Source organism: Bos indicus, chromosome 21, assembly GCF_029378745.1.
Source record: "Bos indicus isolate NIAB-ARS_2022 breed Sahiwal x Tharparkar chromosome 21, NIAB-ARS_B.indTharparkar_mat_pri_1.0, whole genome shotgun sequence".
Taxonomy (NCBI): Eukaryota; Metazoa; Chordata; class Mammalia; order Artiodactyla; family Bovidae; genus Bos; species Bos indicus.
The window spans coordinates 69,850,263-69,864,941 of NC_091780.1; the positions used below are offsets into that span (position 1 = coordinate 69,850,263).

Here is a 14,679-nt window from a genome sequence, read left to right on the forward strand (position 1 = left end):
TGGGCGAGCGGACAGCCGGGCGGGCGGGGCGGGCGCGGCGGGCGCGGCGGAGGCAGCGGCTGCGGCGGGGAGACGGGCGCGCGCGGAGAACGCGGGGCGACTGGGCGTACGGACCATGGCCTCCAAGTGCCCCAAGTGCGACAAGACCGTGTACTTCGGTGAGTGCCCGGGCCCGGCCGCCCTTGGGGTCAGCTCCCCGCTGCAGAGCCGCGAGCCCCCCGCGCTCGTCGGCCAGCGCCCGGCCGCCACCCCAGGATGCCCGGCCCGGATCCGGCTCGTCCGCTGCCCACGCGGGTGCGGCCGGAGGGTGGAGCGGCGACGAGCTGGGGGCGGCCACGCCCGAACCCCCGAAGTAGCCGATGGGGGCGAGGCGGGGGCCCGAGGCCTGGCGGGCGGGGGCGCGTGGACCCTCCAGAAAGCGGCCGGGCTTGGGGGAGCGCTCTGCGCTCGCGGGCCGATCGCGGTCCTGCCTGGCTGTGCCCAGCGGGGCGGGGTCGGGCGCAGCAGCAAGCTCTGCACGCTTCCAGCGCGCTCCCGCCTTTCTCTGCCCTTTCACTCGGACCCCAGTCGCCCCACCCACGGACATGTGGCCGGGCCGGCTGGCTTCATGACCCTCAACCCCAGCCCCGACCTCTGCCCACGCTGGGCCAGGTCTAGGCTCTGTCTGGATTCAGCCCATGCGGGGGCGACCTTGGCCTCCACCTCTTACGCGTTCCGACACGCTCCTTTTCTTGGCGCAAGTTCCCCCTGGACTCTCCTGCGGTTGGGGTGAGGAACGAACCCTCACAAGCAGGAGAGGGCGCTGGAACCCAGGTGGCCAGGCCCCCTACCTCCTCAAGGTCAGAACAGTGGCATCCGGGAGGAGAGAGTGGGGAGGAGAGCCTGTCTCTGCCTGGAAGCCCCCTGGGTTGGCAGAGACTGCCTCCCATGGGCGCACCACTCGCTGGCACTCCTAACCTGGTGTCTGGCTCACTCCCCCACTCTCCCTCACCCTGGCTGGTCCTCTCCCCAACTTTGCCAGGGTCCCTGCCCACTAAGCCTCCCACCAACTCCCGCACAGACAGACAGTGGCACAAGTCAGAAGAGCAGGAGAGACAGGGACAGAGAGAAGACCCTTCTCTCGTCATCCTTGGGGCAGTGGCCTGGGTCTGAGGTGGGGACTGACCGAGGTGAAGATGGCCCCTTGGTTTCCCTGCGGACGGGTGGGAGGAGGAGGCGCAGGCCGTTGTTTGCTGTTCCCAGAGGGGAGGGACCGGATTTGGCCTGGAGTGCTTCTGGCCTGGCTGGAGGCCGCGGAGCTTCCGGCTGCCTGCTGGGGATCCCGCCCAGCCCTCGGTCCCCATTCGGACAGGACTCATCCCTGTAAGGCTCAGGGTAGGGGCCAGCCCCAGGGTTGTCCTGCCAGCCCCGCTGCCCACATCTTTACTCCGGGCCAGGCCAGCTCAGGGACGGGCCGACAGTCCCGTGGACAACCCGGAAAAGCGCTTCTGCCTGCTTGGGCGGCTGCTGGCTCCCAGCAGAAAACAAAGGCTGGCTTCTCTCTTGGTCTGGAGGCCCTGGTGGAGGAAGGGGCGGAGCCAGGAGGCTGCCACCCCGAGTCCGGCTGCACCCCAGTGGGTGCACAGAGGAGCCGGGCCAGGGCACCCCGCAGTGACCTCAGGATGCCAAGTCTTTGCGTCCCCGACAATGGCAGCTGGGTGGGAGCTGGTTCCTTTCCAAGCCATTAGACTCAGTCGATTCTGCCTTCCCAACGTGGGCTGGTAACGTGTGGCCATTGACCTGCCCGGTGGGTCCGAGGGTCATTCCCCTGCCCCCCAGTGGCCACAGCCTAACAGCTAGCCAGAGCAGCATGGTTCTGGCTGCCCTGAACCGCAGCTGCCTCGGCAACCGCTGGCCAGCGGGAGAGCTGGGAGAGGATGCCAGTCTGGCATGGGATCTGAGCCTGCCTTGGGCTCAGCCAGCTCCTGTCTGCCCTGGCATGGACCTGCGGGAGGCCTGGCCAGTCTGAGCCCTAGCCTCCTAGGGTGGAGTGGCCAGAAAGATCTATAAGCCTGTGGTGCCCCTGGGAAGGGGATGGTGGGTGGGGGTCCCAGAGGCTGCCCCTGGCCAGGCCAGCAGGTGCCACCAGGGTCACTGGAGCCAGAACTCCAAGCCCCGAACCTGAGCCACCAGGAGCACAAGCTGCCCTCCAGGAGCCTCCCAGGCCGCCTGGGCCTGGGGGTGTGCTGGCCCGGCTCCTGCTCCCCGCCCTGCTGGTGCCCTGGGGGAGGCCTGGCCCAAGCAGGGGCCACTCTGGGAAGGAGTCCCCGCTCCCTGGCCAGTCCTGCCCGAGCGGAGGGGCCCCAGCCCACCCACCCCTCTCCTCCCCTTTCCTCTGGCCAGGCCCCTTCCAGTGGGAGGATTCCAGCTCAGCTCCAGCGGCTTCCTGCCCCGTCCTCCGCCCCTTTCCTGCTGTGCTTCCCTGGGGAAGCCCCAGCTTCCGTCCATCGGGAGACGGCCCAGCAGCCCTGGAGTAGGGGGAGGCAGGGGGCAGGGAGGGCCCCCGACATGACCCTTAGCAGCTGGTCTCAGACCTTGGGCGCCAAAGCCGGAGGCAGGAGGGGCGGTGCTCTCGCAGCTTAGGGTGAGGAGGCCAAATATGGACAGCCAGCGCCCTGCCCTGTCCCCTGGGGGGCCACAGGGACTGGCCTCTCCACCGGGGATCTGGAGGCTTGACGCTACTGCCATCAGCCAGGCTGAGGCTCTGCCAGCTCCTGTAGGGCCCTCCTGGAGGCTCTGGGGCCGTGTGAAGGGCAGGTGTGTGCGGCATGTGTCAGGGAGGGGCAAGTTTGAGCTGGAAGCCCGTCCAGGTTGCCTGGTCCAAGCAGTGACCCAGGGTGATGAGGAGCAGATAGTGGGGGCGGCCACATGGCTCCTGGGGGGTGAAGGGGACCCAGATGCCAAGGCTGCCTGGGACCTGGGGGCAGCGGGGGCTGAGCATGGGGGCTGGGGGCGCGGTGCTGACACTGCCCTCCTGCCCAGCTGAGAAGGTGAGCTCCCTGGGCAAAGACTGGCACAGATTCTGCCTCAGGTGCGAGCACTGCAGCAAGACGCTGACCCCTGGGGGCCATGCCGAGGTAAGCGCCTCCCCCAGGCAGGGAGGGGGCGGGGAGCCGGGCCAGACCCCCGCCCTCAACCCCTGCCCTCTGCCTAGCATGATGGAAAGCCCTTCTGCCACAAGCCCTGCTATGCCACGCTGTTTGGACCCAAAGGTGAGACTGGGTCCCCCATGGGCCAGGCCGGTGGGGACACCCCGCCCAGCTCAGACGGCCCAGGTCCCCTTCTCCCCTTGCCTGTGCGGTCCCCTCCCTCCTGGAAGGACAAGCACTCTCCCTGCCTTCCCCACTGCGGCCCTCTGGGGATGCGGTCCTGGCCCCCCATGGCTGAAGGAGCCTTCCTGGGAAGTTGGGGGTGGCTGAGAGGTGCGGGGGTGGGGAGGGCCCGGGCTCCCGTGTCCAGTGCCTGCCCCCACCCAGGGGTGAACATCGGAGGGGCCGGCTCCTACATCTACGAGAAGCCCTCTGCCGAGAAACCCCAGGTCACCGGCCCCATCGAGGTCCCGGTGGCCCGAACTGAGGAGCGGAAAGCCAGCGGCCCCCCGAAGGGGCCCAGCAAAGGTGGGCGGGGTGAGTGTGTGGCTCGGGGTGGGGTCGGGCGCCGGCAGACCCTGACCCCGCCCCTCCCCCAGCCTCCAGCGTCACCACGTTCACCGGGGAGCCCAACATGTGTCCTCGCTGCAACAAGAGGGTCTACTTCGGTGAGTGGCTGCGCCCGGCCCCTGCCTGGGAGGGCTCCCCGGGCGCCCCGGCGTCATCCTCTGTCCCCTCCCCAGCCGAGAAGGTGACGTCTCTGGGCAAGGACTGGCACCGGCCGTGCCTGCGCTGCGAGCGCTGTGGGAAGACGCTGACCCCGGGCGGGCACGCGGAGGTGAGAGGCGAGCGGCCCCGGACGGCGAGGGGGGCCGGCGCGGGGGGCGAGCGGCGGGCCCGAGGAGGGCTATGAGGGTCCGGGGACGCGAGGGCCCGAGGAGGGTGGGCGGGGGTTCCGGGGTGGAGCGGGCGGGCCCCGAGGGGAGCTTCAGGCCGGGAGGGGCGGGCGGGGGCTGCGGTCTGGGGTGGAGCGGGCGGGCCCCGAGGGGAGCTGCGGGCCGGGAGGGGCGGCGCGCGCTGCCCCCTGGAGGCCCGCCTGGCGCGGTGCGCGCACCGCGCACGGACGCTGGTGCGGCGGCGGCGCTGCCGCTGGTGAGGCGGCGGCGCTGCGTCCTCCAAGTCCACCTGGGGAACCGAGGGCTCAGGGTGCCGGGCGCCTGGACGTGGAGGAGGCCACCGGGGGCGGTGGGCGTGGAGTCTGTGGTCCCCTTCTCACCACCCGCACCCTGTCCTTAGCACGATGGCCAGCCCTACTGCCACAAGCCCTGCTACGGAATACTCTTCGGACCCAAGGGTGAGTGTCGGCTGGAGTGTGGGCCGCGGGCCCCCTCCCGCCCTCTCCTCCACCAAGCGGTCTCTCTCTGCAGGAGTGAACACGGGAGCCGTGGGCAGCTACATCTATGACAAGGACCCTGAAGGCAAAGCTCAGCCCTAGGCCCCCGGGCCGCTCTGTGCGGGTCCCTGACCCCAGGCCCACTGCTTGGCTGCGCGGGGAGAGTGCCCGCTGCCCAGGCCGCCTCTGCACCTGCAAGTCCAGGGCCAGAGAGCTGGGGGAGGGCCCTAACCCCAGGACCCTGCCCCGTCCCTGTCTCCGGGTGTATCTGCCTGTGTGTCCCCGACGGCCCGCTGCCCCCTTTCGTCCTGGCCCCACGTGTCCCCACGTCGGGGTCTCGTGGCCCCACATGCCCCTGGTGTCTCTGTGGCCTGGGTGACCTTTCTGAGGTGGAGCCGCCCCCATCCCGCCCACAGTGTTATTTATGCCCCACTTGCCAGTGACAGCCACAGCCACGCCCCTCACCGTGTTCCTCCCGCCTGCCTCGCCAGCGCCCGCCCACCGCCCTCACGTGGCTCACACTCTGAGTGCTGGGACTTTTGCTACCAATAAAAGGTCTGAAGGTCAAGGGCGCACGTGTCTGCAACTCTGGGGCGGACTCGCAGCCGAGGGCCCATCGCTCAGTGCAAGTGCCCCCAGCATGTCTGGGCCCGGTTTCAGGTGGGGGCGGGGCCCTGTGCCCAAGGGTGATGCCCATGGGTGGCAGGCAGGGAGGATGTTGTTTGGGCTGGTTTAGGCGAGTGGGGGGCTGGGCCCTTGGGAAGGACTAGAGGGAGGTGGGGAGTGCGGGAGGCTGGGGTCCTGGTGCCCAGAAAGGGGCACTAAAACCAGGCGGTGCCTTGGTCCAGCAGAGAGCTGGAGGGAGGGGAGCTGAGGGCACCCGGTGGAGGGAGGGAGGGACAGACGACCCCTCCTGCAGGGGAGGAGCGGCGAGGGGTGGGCAGGACACCTGAGGCAGAATCTGTGCCAGTCTTTGCCCAGGGAGCTCACCTCAGCTGGGCAGGTGGGAGCCCAGGGACAGAATGCAGGCTGTCTGGAGGGCCTAGTGCTCCTGCCTGAACAGAGTTTCTGCATCTGGTTTGCGGTGTTGATGGAGTCACCTCTGGCCTCTTCAGGCTGACCTTAGCAACCGGGAACCCCTAGCAGCTGGAGGAGCCCCCTAGACTCCCGCCCACGCTCCTGCCTTCCCTTTATCCGCGGCTCCCTAGCAGCCCGCCAGAGGGCGCCTCTTCTCTTCCGCTCCGGGGCAGAGCCCTGGTAGACCCGCCTTCCACGGCTCAGCGCGTGCGCCGGCCTGCTCCCAGTACCGCATCCCCAGAGGCCTGGCCCTCCCGGAGCCAGGAGCTTCGGGACCTGGTCATCTCTGGGCCTGTAGGCACCGTAGGCAGCCGACTCCATATGTGCCTTGCCCCCACCCCCTCACCCCCGGGGCCAGCTCTCAGCACCCCAGCCCCTGGCACAGGCCCCTCCCTGGCTCATTCTCCAGGAAGCAGGTTGAGACAGCTGAGCCAGGCCGGGCTCATTGTCCTTCGAGCAGCCATCCGTGTCCCTCGGGTGGAGCGGCCGGCTCGGTGTCCGCAATCCCAAGCCGCCCTCCCTCCTCCAGGCCCGTCCGGGCGTCCAGCGTGGGCAGCAGTGTCTCCTTGGATTTGGCCGGCGCCGGGAACGCAGCCAGGATGTGCAAGGCGGGTTGGCCTGCCCCGGGGGGTGGGAGGCCCTGGTGCAGGTACCCCAAGGGCGCCCCACTTTCACCCCGGGCAGAGGTAAGGGGTGCACTCAAGAGGAGCGGCTGGGACGACTCTTCCCATTCCCGCCTCCCTCCTGCTAAGCCGAAGCTCCCTGGTTGGGGGGGTCGTTGGGGGCACCCCCAGGCCCGCCCTTGCCGAGGGCTCCTCTTGCCGGATGGAAACTTCCTGCCGTCCAGCCAGTGGGGGCTGCTGAGAGCACAGCTGGGCCCCTCTTCCTCTGTGAAGCTCCAGTGGAAACTACGCGAGGGAAACGCGATCTTCTGGGAGCCCGTCCCCCAGACCCGGGAGGAGGGGCGCCTATTGTGTGACTGCCGCCTTGCGGGCAGGGTGAGGGGCACCGGGTCCCCCAGAGGGCGGATCGGCCGCAACCTGCTTGGCGCTAGTGCCTCCCACTCGCGGGGTCTGGCCGGGGAGGCCGCGTTCCGTTTCCTGCTCGCGGGAGAGTGCTGAGCCTCCTTGTTTGTTTCCCTGGGGTTGTCATGGAAACCGGGGCGGGGCAGCTCCCGCCGGGCTCCTCGCGGTCGCCGGGTGCCGCCAGTGGGGGCCGCGGGGGCCCCGCGCTGCCGGGGCTCCCTAGGGGACCCCAGCTCCAGGGAGCCAGGTGTTTCCTCGGGCACCCCGCCGGCCAGCGAGGCGGCCCTGAAATGCCATCTAAGCTCCTCTCTCTGCTCCAGAACCCCAGGGCTGGGCAGGGCACCCCGGCCTCCTCTGACACCCTGCTCCCCAGCCTCACCCCCTCCCACCAGTCCAGTCTTCCCCACTTCCTCCACAGGGCCCTCTGAGCCCCCATGCATCCCATCAGGCCCTGGCTGGTGTTCTTTCCCCTGCCCCCCACGCCAGGCATCTCTTCAGCTTCCTCTGTCCCCACTTCCTGAGTCCCGGAATCCCCTGACCCCTGCCCTAGATCCCCCAGCCCCTCTCCCTCCCAGCCCCACCAGCTTCCCCTGGGCCAGTGACCCCCCAGTGCCAGCCCTGGGCTGCCCCTCTGCTGTGAAGGCTCCCTGGGGATCCCGCCCTGCTCAGCTAGCCTCCCTGAGCCCCTCCAGGCCTGGAGGGGGCATGACCTTTCTCCAGCACCAACGCACTGGTAGTGGTTCCAGGAGCTGAGGGTCAAGAAGTCACCGAGTGCCTGTGAGCCTGGCCCTGGGCCGCTGGGGGCGGGGCCAGGGAGGACAGCCGGGAGAGGCGGCCAGGTGCGGGCTGCACACTTTCTCAGGGCCCAGTGGCTGCAGGGGTGGGTCTGGGGCGGTGAACATGCCCAGCTGCCGGACTGGCGAGGCTGGAATCTGAGGCCGTTCTGCATGGCCTTTGGCTCTAGGATACAGAGATTCCTGGCACCAGGCTCATCCTGGGGGGCGGGGGTGGGTAGGGAGGGCAGGGGCACTTCAACAAGCCGAGCTGCAGGCCCTGGCAGGGCTGGCTGAGGGGGCTCACGGGCTCAGGTGCCCCAGCCCCTCTGCATCCCGGGCCTGCTTCCAAGAGAGGAGGGGAGGGACTCTCTCCTGCCTGGGCTGGTCTCAGGCCCGGAGGACAGGGTCGGAGCCCTCCTGGGAAAGCACAGATTCCATCCCCCTCGCCCCCACCTCACGGCCACCTGGGGCAGGACCTTGGGGCAGACAGGGGGTCCTGGGAGACAAGCTGCTAAAAATAGGCCTTGGGAATGTCTGAGTGCCTGTGACTCAGCCTGGCCTGGAGGAAGGGCAGGGAGGGGTGGACTCTGGGGGTAGGCAGCTGGCTCTGGCCCGGGCTCAGCAGTGGTCCCCGAGCACACATTGGAGCCGCAGGGCACTGGGTGCAGGAATGCCAGAGCAGCCCTGCCGGCCTCCAGCCCTCGCAGGGGACAGCCTTACTCTTGTCCATGCTGAGGAGGGCCCAGAGCCTGGGGCGCAGGGTGGAGGCTTCAGGACTGGCTGGCGAAGGCCAGGGGCAAGGGCCACTGTGTATGGCCTGGGGTGGGCGTCTTTGTAGCTCCGAGGGCAGAACTCCCCTGGAAGGCTCCTCAGCGGCCGCTGGGGCCGAGCCTTGCTCCACAAGTTCTCCCAGTGCCTGGAGCCCAGGTGAGCCCGCCTTGGGGCCCCCGCCTGCCCTCTCTGTCCAGAATCCTGCTGTGGGGCAGAGTCCCACCTAGTTCCCGTCTGGGTGGAACACGAGCGGGTGAGGGTGTGGCCGTGTGCACAGAGAGGGTGAGCACGCGCTGGTGGCCTTGGCCAGCAGCCAGAACCCCGCAGCAGCCTCCCCCAGGTCTCAGGGCCCTGGGTGACCTCACGCTGGCAGAGTGTAGGGGGTGTATTCTGGGCACAGAGCAGCCTGGGGCAAGAGGCGGTGCTGGTCGCTCTGTCCCTCACACTCCAGATGCCCACAGCCCTGGGGCCAGTGCTGGGAGGGAGAGCGCGGGGCTGGGTGCTGCCCGCGCGGGGTGCCGTGTCTTGGGATGCGCCTGGTGCTTCACTGTGCCTTCCGTGTGTTCGTGCAGCAGACGCCACTAATGACCCCAAAGGGCCAGGCAGGGCAGGGCTGGGTCTTGAACTGGCCCAGTGGTCCTGAGTTTGGTTGACCTTGGGCCGGGTCAGCGCCCCGCCCCTCCCAAGAGCTTCCTGGGGCAGGTGACCTGATGGAAGCCGGAAGCCTGCTCCTGGAGGGGCTGTTAGGGCCTGGCCGGCACCTCACAGGGAAGCCTCAAATGGGGCCGTGCCTGGCCAGAGAGTCTAGAGGCTGTGGGAGCTGTCCACCCTGCACACTCCCCAGTGCTGGAGGACTGCAGCTTTGGGGGGTCCCTAATTTCACAGACGGGCAGGCAGATAGGGAGCTGGGGGAGCTGAAGCTTTGGGAGGGTTCCAGGGAGAGAGAGAGTGTGTGTGTGTGGTGTGTGCGTGTCTGGAAAAACTGTGCTAAGTACCAACCCAAGGGCTACGCCCATGGGCCTTGGCCCCTCTTGGCCTCCTCCCCACACCAGCCTGCGCTGTGGCTATGGCAACGGCAATAACAGCTGGGCAGGCCAGGAAGAGACTCACCACCCTGGTTTGTAAGAGGGGGGGCTCTTGCTCCCCCACTCCCAGAGTCTGGGGGGCTTGGAGTCCAGTAGGGGGAGGGGTCATCCCCAGGGCCAAGTGTGCAGAAGGAAGCCGAGCCCAGCTCAGGGTGGCCCCCTGCCCCGGAGCCCCCGAGACACTCAGATGGGTGTGCCCACACAGACATGCCCACAGGCCCTGGACACACGTGCGCATCCTGGGTGCCAGCCGTTCACTGCTCCCTCGGGTTCATCACGCAGGGGGAGCTGACCTCCGCCTGGCACACCTACTCGGGCGGTGCACGCACCATTTGTGGCCTGACCCCAGGGTCTGCCGTGACAGACACCCACCTCCCCAGACGGTCCTGCCCGGTGCCCCCACCCACCCGGCCCTCTCTGTCACCGGGGGGTCTTGACCCTTCCTCCCCTCTCTGCTTCTGCCTGTCTGTCTGTCTGCCCGTCCCACTCTGGCTGTCTCTCATTTCCACTTCTCTCTTGATCATGAAGCCAGGAGTGGAGGGAACCTGGGCCAACCCTCCTGTTCCTGGCCTGGCCTGGTAGACCAGGCACAAGCCAGGGAGACACCAAGGGCTGGGTGGGGGCAGGTGGGCAGCCACAGCTCCAGAAACCGGGGAGGCACTCCTGTGCCCGGGGGGAGAGGGTGGTGAGGCTCGGGGCAGGGCAGGCTGGTGTGGTTCCTGCAGTGGAGGGTGGGCACCGCTCCTGAGGGCAGCAGGCAGCCAGCCACCTGGGGCTCCAGGGCAGGGCTCGAGCTTTGTGGACCCCAGGGCTTGCGGAGCCCCAGTGGGGGGCAGAGCTGTGGCCTACTCTCAGAGGGGGGTCCCAGGGAGGAGGGAGGACCAGAGTGGTGGGGGAGCATGGGGTCCCGAGCGCTGACCTCCCCGAGGCTGGGGCGTGCTCCACCACCGCGGGGCCTGGCGGGGGGCAGAGGGCAGGTCGGGTCGGGATGGCGGGGGAGGCCGTAGCTCCCCTCCTCCCAGCGACAGGCCCAGGGGGTGGGGGGGCGGGGCGGGGCGGGGGGGGGGGGGGGAGGCTGGGGGGGAGGGGGAGGGGTTCCCTCCGCTCAGGGCTGAGGGCCTCTCAGAGGATGGTCTCCAGCGCCCTCCGTGGGGACAGGGCCTGGTCAGGCCCAGAGATGACGATTTGTTTTGAGGGACGGGTGTGTCGAGGGGAGCCAAGGACACTGGTGAAGGTTCGGGGTGGGGGCCGGCATGGGGAGAGGACTGAGCGCTGAGGCTCTGCTGAAGCCAGGAGCTGGGTGTGGCTTGAGGGGTCACGGTGGAGCAGAGAGGTGGAGGGTCCACAGGGAGGGTAGCCCCTCCTGCAGCAGAGGGCGAGAGGGGGTGCCCTGGGCGACACTGACCGACAGGAGGGTGGGGCAGGGCAGTGTCCTCCGGGGCGGGGAGCAGGGGGACCCCACCCAGGCCTCCCTGCCTCCGCCTGGGCTGAGGGGCAACGGAGACCCGTCCATCGGCCTCCCCACCAACCCCCGACGCCCGCCATGAGGCCGCAGGCCTCTGCTGGTTAGCGGAGGATGGCCTAGGGCCCTGCAGCCCGCCAGCGCCCGCACCCTTGGCCTTCCCCCATTCCTGGAGCGGGTGGGGCCTGCAGTCTCCGCCTGGCACCGGAGAGGCTCCGGCCGCCCCCCCCCCGTCCTTGGACGTCGGACTTGGACCTCTCCGCCCTCTGCCCTCGGCGCTTCCTGCGGAGATAAGGACCCCTCCCCCGCCGCCGCGCAGCTCCACGGAGGCCTGGGCGTTGCCGCACAGACTCCCCCCACCCCCGACATCCCGCAGAATCTCCAGCCCTGCCGTTGATGGGTGTCCCCGCCTTGGGAGGGGATGTCCCGTCTCGGAATCTCAGGGGAGTTCCGCTGCGGTCCGACGGACATCCAGGGGCGGGCCGAAGCGGGGCTCGGTGGAGACTGGGATGTCCCTTGGGGGTAGGAGACGGGCGGGGCAACCTTCTGGCCCCACGCGTGATGAAGGCGGAGGGCAGTTCGTGGGGGAGGGCTACCAGGCTGAGAATGCCCTGGTAGGTGCCCCCCGCCCTGTATCTAGGGAAAGGCCTGGAAAGGTACGACACGCTCATTTGCATCTCTCTGCATTATAGCGGTTACCTTCGGGGCTCCAGCACTCTGAGGCGGGGGTGGGGCGGGGCGCGTGGGGTGCTCTCTCCCGCTCTGGGGAGCCTCCGCCCAGAGTCCGGGGCGAGGGCGGGGCTCCTCCGGGGTTCCAGCCCAGTCCAGTCGGCGAGAGTGCCCGCCGACCTCCTGGACCCCCTCGGACCGCACTCTGCCGTCGGCCAGGCCCGGGTCTTGCCCCAAGGCGAGAGTGGACCAGATGACCTTTCTTGGCCTGTTGGCTGGAATCCGAGGCCTCCGGGTCCAAGTCCAGGACTCAGGGGGGCGGGGCGCTGGGGGCGTGTCCCAAAGGGGCGGAGCCCAGGGGTCCTTGAAAGACGCGGACCGGGCGCGACCCACCCAGTCCAGCGCTCCGGTCTGCTCCCGCCTGGCCATCTGCCCCGATCCGGCGCCACCATGCCCAAGTGCCCCAAGTGCAGCAAAGAGGTGTACTTTGGTGAGCGCACCCCACCCTCGCCCTCCCCGGCTCGAGCTGAGGCTTCCCCCTCAGCCCCATGCGGAAGCGCGGCCCAGGGTCCATCCCGCGGGGCTGCCCGGGTGGGCCGAGGGCGCAGGGGGACCTTGGGCAGCGCCTCGGGGCGACCCCTAGCCTTGCTGGTGGCCGCCTGGTGTGCCGGTCGGGCCTCCGGCGTCTGGTCGCCGTCCATCTCTGCCCCGCTCTCTCTCCGGGTCTCACTGAGTCTCCGGTCTCTGAATCTCCCTGACTCTGGGGTCTCCCTGTCTCCGGGTCCCGCTATCTCGCCCCTTCCCTGGCGCGCCCTGGGCGGGGACCCCGGCGGGTCGGCAGGAACGCGGGGCTCGGGCCGCTTCTCCCATCGTTAAGTAGAAACAGACGCGGAAACCCGCGCCCCGGGCGGCGCAACCCCGGGCGCCGCCTCCCGCCCCGCGCCCCCGAGCCCAGGGGAGGTGGGGGGGCAGGAGGAAGTGGGAGGTCCCTCCCGCCCCAGCACTGCGGTCGCCGGTGCAGCGGCGGGGGAGGGCTCAGTCTGGGAGCCCGGCCCGGTCCTGCCCGAGACCCCCACCTCCTCCTCCTCCAGCCTCACCCAAGCCCTCGGGGCGCCCCGAGGACCAGCGCCCACTCCCGCTCGTTAGGCGCGACGGTCTGGGGACTGGAGGTGCCCCACCCGCGGGGGCACAGGTGCCGCTGAGCCCCTGGGTGGGCCACGGGGCGCTGTGGGCGGGCCTTGGCAGAGGGGTCTGGAGAGCGTGGGTGTGAGCGTGTGCGTGTGCCCCGTTTCACGGAGTCTCATCTGTGCCTCTGCAGCTGAGCGGGTGACTTCCCTGGGGAAGGACTGGCATCGGCCTTGTCTCAAGTGTGAGAAATGTGGGAAGACGCTGACCTCCGGGGGTCATGCCGAGGTCGGTGGTGGGGCCTGGCGGGGCCAGCGGGGAGGCTGAGGGATAGGGGCAGGGCCGGTCGGCAGACTCTCATGGCCGCTCTCCCTGCAGCATGAAGGCAAGCCCTACTGCAACCACCCCTGCTACGCGGCCATGTTTGGACCCAAAGGTATGCTCCCCACGACCTTGCCTGACCCAGCCCTCCACAGCCCCTGGCCACCCCTAACCTGCCCTCTACCTCTCTGCAGGCTTTGGGCGCGGCGGAGCCGAGAGCCACACTTTCAAGTAAACCCAGGTACTTCCCGACGCCTCACCCCGCCCCGCCCAGTGGCCCTGAGAGCACCCTGGACCTGCACTCACCTCTGTCCTTGTGTCTCTGCACAGGTTTTGGAGACCCATCTCCAGCTGCCCGCTGGGCTGCTGTCCTCCAGGCCGATGGCAGGCCTTTCTCCACAGGCACCTGGGGCTCCCCTTATAGACCCCCCCTGCCCTCAATAAATGCGGACACTTGGAAGACCTGCTTGTGTGTTTGCATCCCTGGAGCAACAGTGCAGGGGTGTGGCCAGGGTCCCGACGCCAGGCCACGCTGGCACTCCCTCTTCCTGCTGCTGCCAGCCTTGCTGCCTGCTGCCCTGGTCGGGCAGGGGTGCTCTGCGGGGAGCCCTGCTGGACAGCCCCTTGTCCAGCTCTGCAGATGTGCAGCCCTCCTCCCTGGTTCTGGAACAGGTCAGCAGGAACAGAGGGCCACAGGGTGAATCGCTGAGCTGGTTCCGCTTTTGAGAAGCTTTGGGGCGCTGTGGTGGGGAGCCCTTGCCTGCCCTCCCCACTTCCTGTGGCTCCACCCTTGTCTCCATTCCTTACCCCACCCCACCAGATGGAGCCAGCCCCCTCCGTGCATCCACCCAGACACCACCTGCCTCATCTGCCCCCACCCTCCACCCAGGGGCTAGCATGTGGCCTCTGCCTGATGGGGGACTGTGAGGACTAGCTGGGGAGCGACGGCTGGGGGCTGTCTGGAAACTCTCATGTCAGCCTGAGCCTCCCTCAGAGCCCTCCCCGTTCCCCCTACTTGGTCACTGCTGCTTTGGCTCTGGCAGACTGCCCCGTCCCAGAACTTGATCTAAAGAGCCCAGAGGGGTCATCTCAGCCTTGTGTGTGGCCTCCGCCCTGCCCCATGGCTTGGCTATGGGTCTGGCAGGCTGGCTCTGGACAGGCGTCGGGGGCCCCAGGGAGGTGTGTGGGGTCACGTGTGTGTGTGTGTGTGAGAGAGAGAGATTTGGGTGGTTCAGAGAACTCCGAGGGGTGGGAGCTGGAGAGCCTCTGGGGATGGATGGGACCGAGGAGGAGGGGGCAGAGGAGGCTGAGTGAGCCTGGGTGTCTCAGTGCTGAGGGAGTGGAGGTGTCTTTGGGGCCCAGGGACTGAGGGCTTGTGGGCAGAGCAAGCGCAGAGTGGGGACTGTGTGCACAGGAAAGTCTGCCTTGAGCTGCTGGGAGGCAGCCCTGAAGAGGCAGCTGACTCCTGGCCTCACGGTGTGGTTTGCTGTCTGGGGGTGAGGGGCGGATGAGTGCTTAGAGAGTTGAGGCCTGCAGAAGAGTGGGTCAGCCAGGCCTCCGGCTGGGAAGGAGGATACTCCACGCAGAAGGCCCAGCAGGTGCGAAGACCAGAGAGGGAAAAGGGCTCAGGAACCACTTCGGGCAAAGTCTGCCGGCACTACGGCTGGCGGGCCTAACCAGGATAGTCTCCGAGCTCAGAGACCGAAGACAGCCAGACTGGAAGCCTGTGCTGGTCCCAGTCCTAATTGAAGGAGGACCCTGGAAGGGACTGAAGTTGGGGGTGAGGGGGCAGACAGCAATGCCCCCATGACCGTGGTGGGAGGAGGACTCTTGGGAGGTAAGCTGCT

The 14,679-nt window shown here is 68.7% G+C and overlaps 2 protein-coding genes across 3 annotated transcripts; both read left to right on the forward strand.

The window, feature by feature from the left end:
* On the forward strand, positions 1–5,089 carry CRIP2 (cysteine rich protein 2). The gene is made up of 8 exons (XM_070775908.1): positions 1–158; positions 3,022–3,116; positions 3,194–3,251; positions 3,516–3,656; positions 3,728–3,796; positions 3,872–3,966; positions 4,425–4,482; positions 4,556–5,089. Exons 1-8 carry the CDS (start codon positions 116–118, stop codon positions 4,621–4,623), a joined length of 627 nt encoding a protein of 208 aa, XP_070632009.1. The 5' UTR covers positions 1–115; the 3' UTR covers positions 4,624–5,089.
* Positions 5,090–11,458: 6,369 nt separating this feature from the next.
* Positions 11,459–13,548, forward strand: CRIP1 (cysteine rich protein 1). Of its 2 annotated transcripts, XM_070775910.1 has the most exons (5): positions 11,717–11,876; positions 12,705–12,799; positions 12,890–12,947; positions 13,027–13,073; positions 13,163–13,292. In XM_070775910.1, the coding sequence occupies exons 1-4, from the start codon at positions 11,837–11,839 to the stop codon at positions 13,065–13,067; spliced, it is 234 nt and encodes a 77-aa protein (XP_070632011.1). In that variant the 5' UTR covers positions 11,717–11,836; the 3' UTR covers positions 13,068–13,073; positions 13,163–13,292. The 2 variants fall into 2 exon arrangements, with proteins under 2 accessions (XP_070632010.1, XP_070632011.1); XM_070775909.1 differs by having other exon boundaries at positions 11,459–11,876; positions 12,890–13,073; positions 13,163–13,548.
* The last annotated feature ends 1,131 nt before the right edge of the window (positions 13,549–14,679 follow it).